At 47.8% G+C, this 2,717-nt stretch overlaps 1 protein-coding gene across 1 annotated transcript; it reads left to right on the top strand.

Annotated features, from left to right (window-relative positions):
• Positions 1-1,497: 1,497 nt before the first annotated feature.
• On the top strand, positions 1,498-1,719 carry LOC101664369 (60S ribosomal protein L38-like; the record flags this gene model as incomplete). The annotated part of the gene is made up of 1 exon (XM_045285669.1): positions 1,498-1,719. A coding segment is annotated over one exon (222 nt), but the record flags the coding sequence as incomplete, so codon positions are not given.
• Positions 1,720-2,717: the final 998 nt, after the last annotated feature.

Below are 2,717 nucleotides of genomic sequence, written 5' to 3' on the forward strand. Positions count from 1 at the left end.
TTCTCGTTATATATCTAATTATCTTTATAAATAAATATATTATATTATCAGGAATTTGATTTTATCTCTCTAGAGAACCCTGTCTAACACACTAGGTAAGCACAGGCTCACTTGAGCTTACTTACCAATTTGGAAACTGTAGGAAAGTGCTATGGAGTTGGGAGAGACAGATGCCAGATCTAGAAGCAGATTCTTGGATGTAGTGAGACTGCAGTTGTTCACTGCATCTGACTAAATAAGCACAAGTAAGCCTGTGCTTACCTTGTTTATTGGGTAATCGGACACTGGGCAGAACAAACATTTCAGACAGGACAGGAGAGAGGCTTCAAGGCAGAGAGGTCACCCAACAGGGTGACCTGAAGGGGTGTGGCCAGGCAGGTTGAAATGAATTAGCCACTGCAGCCAATCACAGAGATGGCGTGAGTGTCCGCTTACATTGTGTTGACAAATCTGGAGGACGTGAGAACTTGGGGCTTTGGGTTCCACCGTACCCTCTGGGTATCAATACCTCTGTATTGTTCCATTCTTTTCTCAGAGTTTAATGGCTTTCCAATCCAGGAAACAAAACAAAACAAAAACAGTCTACTGTCCCACTGAGTCACAGCCATTTACATCCTGGGCCAATATGTATGTTGTGGTAGTTATATAATCGTTTGTCAATTTGAGGATTCAGAGTATAGGGGTGGAGTCTACGCTGTCAATCAGGATATAGCCAATGAGGCCTCGGTGTGGGCAGGGCCTTCCCAAGGATTCTGGGAATTCCGTATTTCCTCCTTGGAGGTGGGGGACACTTCTTTCTCGGCTCACTTCCTGCGAGACATCCCTGAGGAGAAGCCACATGGACCAACCCTGATGCAGCCAGAACCCTAGATCTGGAAAAGCCACATGGAGATCCTGCCAGCGCTGAGATGCTTACAACGCCACTGGATCCAAACACTTTCTACCCACTGGCCTGTGATCGTCCTGCATTCAGCGTCATTGCACATGTTTTGTGAGTCTGAAGAGGACTTTGAAGATCGATATCAGACATATGGGCTAATATCAGACTTCTGGGCTTGGATTGGACTGGGTTGGGATGCTTTCTTAATGTACAATTGCCCTTTATATAAAACTCTCTCTTACACATATGGGTCTCTATGGATTTGTTTCTCTAGTCTACCCAGACTAACACATATGTTCTTAGAGCAAACATCTATCCTAAAGGTTCATTCTTTCCTTAATGTAGGAGATCTTAACCTGCTTTTCTTCCTCGTTGGCTTCCTTAGTCTACGTTTGAATGAACAATACAGTTCTACAGCAGTAGATCACTTATGTTCCTGTATGTTCCAGGAACACATGCACATGGGAAAGTTAGAGCAGTAATGACCAGGGATGATGGTTAAAGGGTTTAAATACATAGCATGTACATCATCTTTTTAGATAAAAAACTGATTTAAAATACTTATTAAAAATCCTTCTCCCGGCCTCTTCGCTTCTTGCGGCTTGCTGTGCCGTCCGCACCTCGTCGCCACGCCTCGCAAAATTGAAGAGATCAAGGACTTCCTGCTCACAGCGCAGCGAAAGGATGCCAAGTCTGTCAAGATCAGGAACAAGGATAACATGAAGTTCAAGGTGCGGTGCAACAGGTACCTCTACACTCTGGTCATCGCCGACAAGGAGAAGGCCGAGAAGCTGAAGCCGTCTCTGCCCTCAGGTCTGGCAGTGAAGGAGCTGAAATGAACCTGGCTGGCTGATGCAAACTATAATAAAAATTTTTTTTAAATCCTCCCATATGCCTCTCTCAAGATGTCCACTGTGAAATTGCCAGCATTTCTTGCGCTAGGGTGTCTTTCCTGTCCATCGCCCCACCCTTGATCAGAGCCTAACATCAAAGCTGCTTTGCAGCAGGCAGTGCCGAAAGGCTAGGTGCCAGGGGTTCCAGCCAGGGGAGGAGTGACCCGAGAGGCCTGGGCACAGGGCAAGGTACCAGGTGGGAAGCAGAGCAGCATAAGCCTTCCTCCTCTCACTGACTGTCGGGCACTGGGCTCTTGCCAGTGGCAGCCTGGGCAACACACAAACATTAGGGCCAAGGAGGCATCTAGTGTCTGAATCAGGTGCCCTGTCTGCCCAGGGAGGTGTCTTTGGCCAACATGTGGGCTGGCAGCGGCCCTCGGAGGAATTTCTGCTGGAAGTGAAGATTTGAGGCTCTGCAGGTAGCAGCTACTTGGGTCCCAGGCCCAGAGGGGCCCCAGGTTGGCACTGTCAACCCTCCTGACAGAGCCAGAGAGGAAGGCTCCTGGCCTGCCAGCCTGCATCTTGACTCATAACTCAGCCTCCTGCCTCTCTCTGTTGCCACCCGAGAGGACCTCTTTGCACCCACTCTGGGAGACCTCAAAGACACTGAGGGGAGCAGGGTACCTCAGTGGGGGCCTAAAAAAATGCACTATGACAGTCGAGCACCTGATTGTGCTAATTAAGGTTTCATTCTTTTTTAATTGTATAAGTTAGATGAAGCACACGGTCCCGTCCAGACATTCGCCCACTCTCCCTTATTGTTCATTTACCTGTATAGACCAAATACCCTGGGGCTCAGATTTGCTTCTCACAACACCCCTTTGGGTATTTTTATTCATGAATTACCCATGAGGGAATAGAGGGGCAGATGAAGGAGTGGCTGGGACCCTTTTGGTTTATACTGGCCAGCCCTGTTTGATTTGGTTTATACCAAGTGTCCAGTT

Source organism: Echinops telfairi, unplaced genomic scaffold, assembly GCF_000313985.2.
Source record: "Echinops telfairi isolate 266 unplaced genomic scaffold, ASM31398v2 ScPeMD7_7475;HRSCAF=8513, whole genome shotgun sequence".
Taxonomy (NCBI): Eukaryota; Metazoa; Chordata; class Mammalia; order Afrosoricida; family Tenrecidae; genus Echinops; species Echinops telfairi.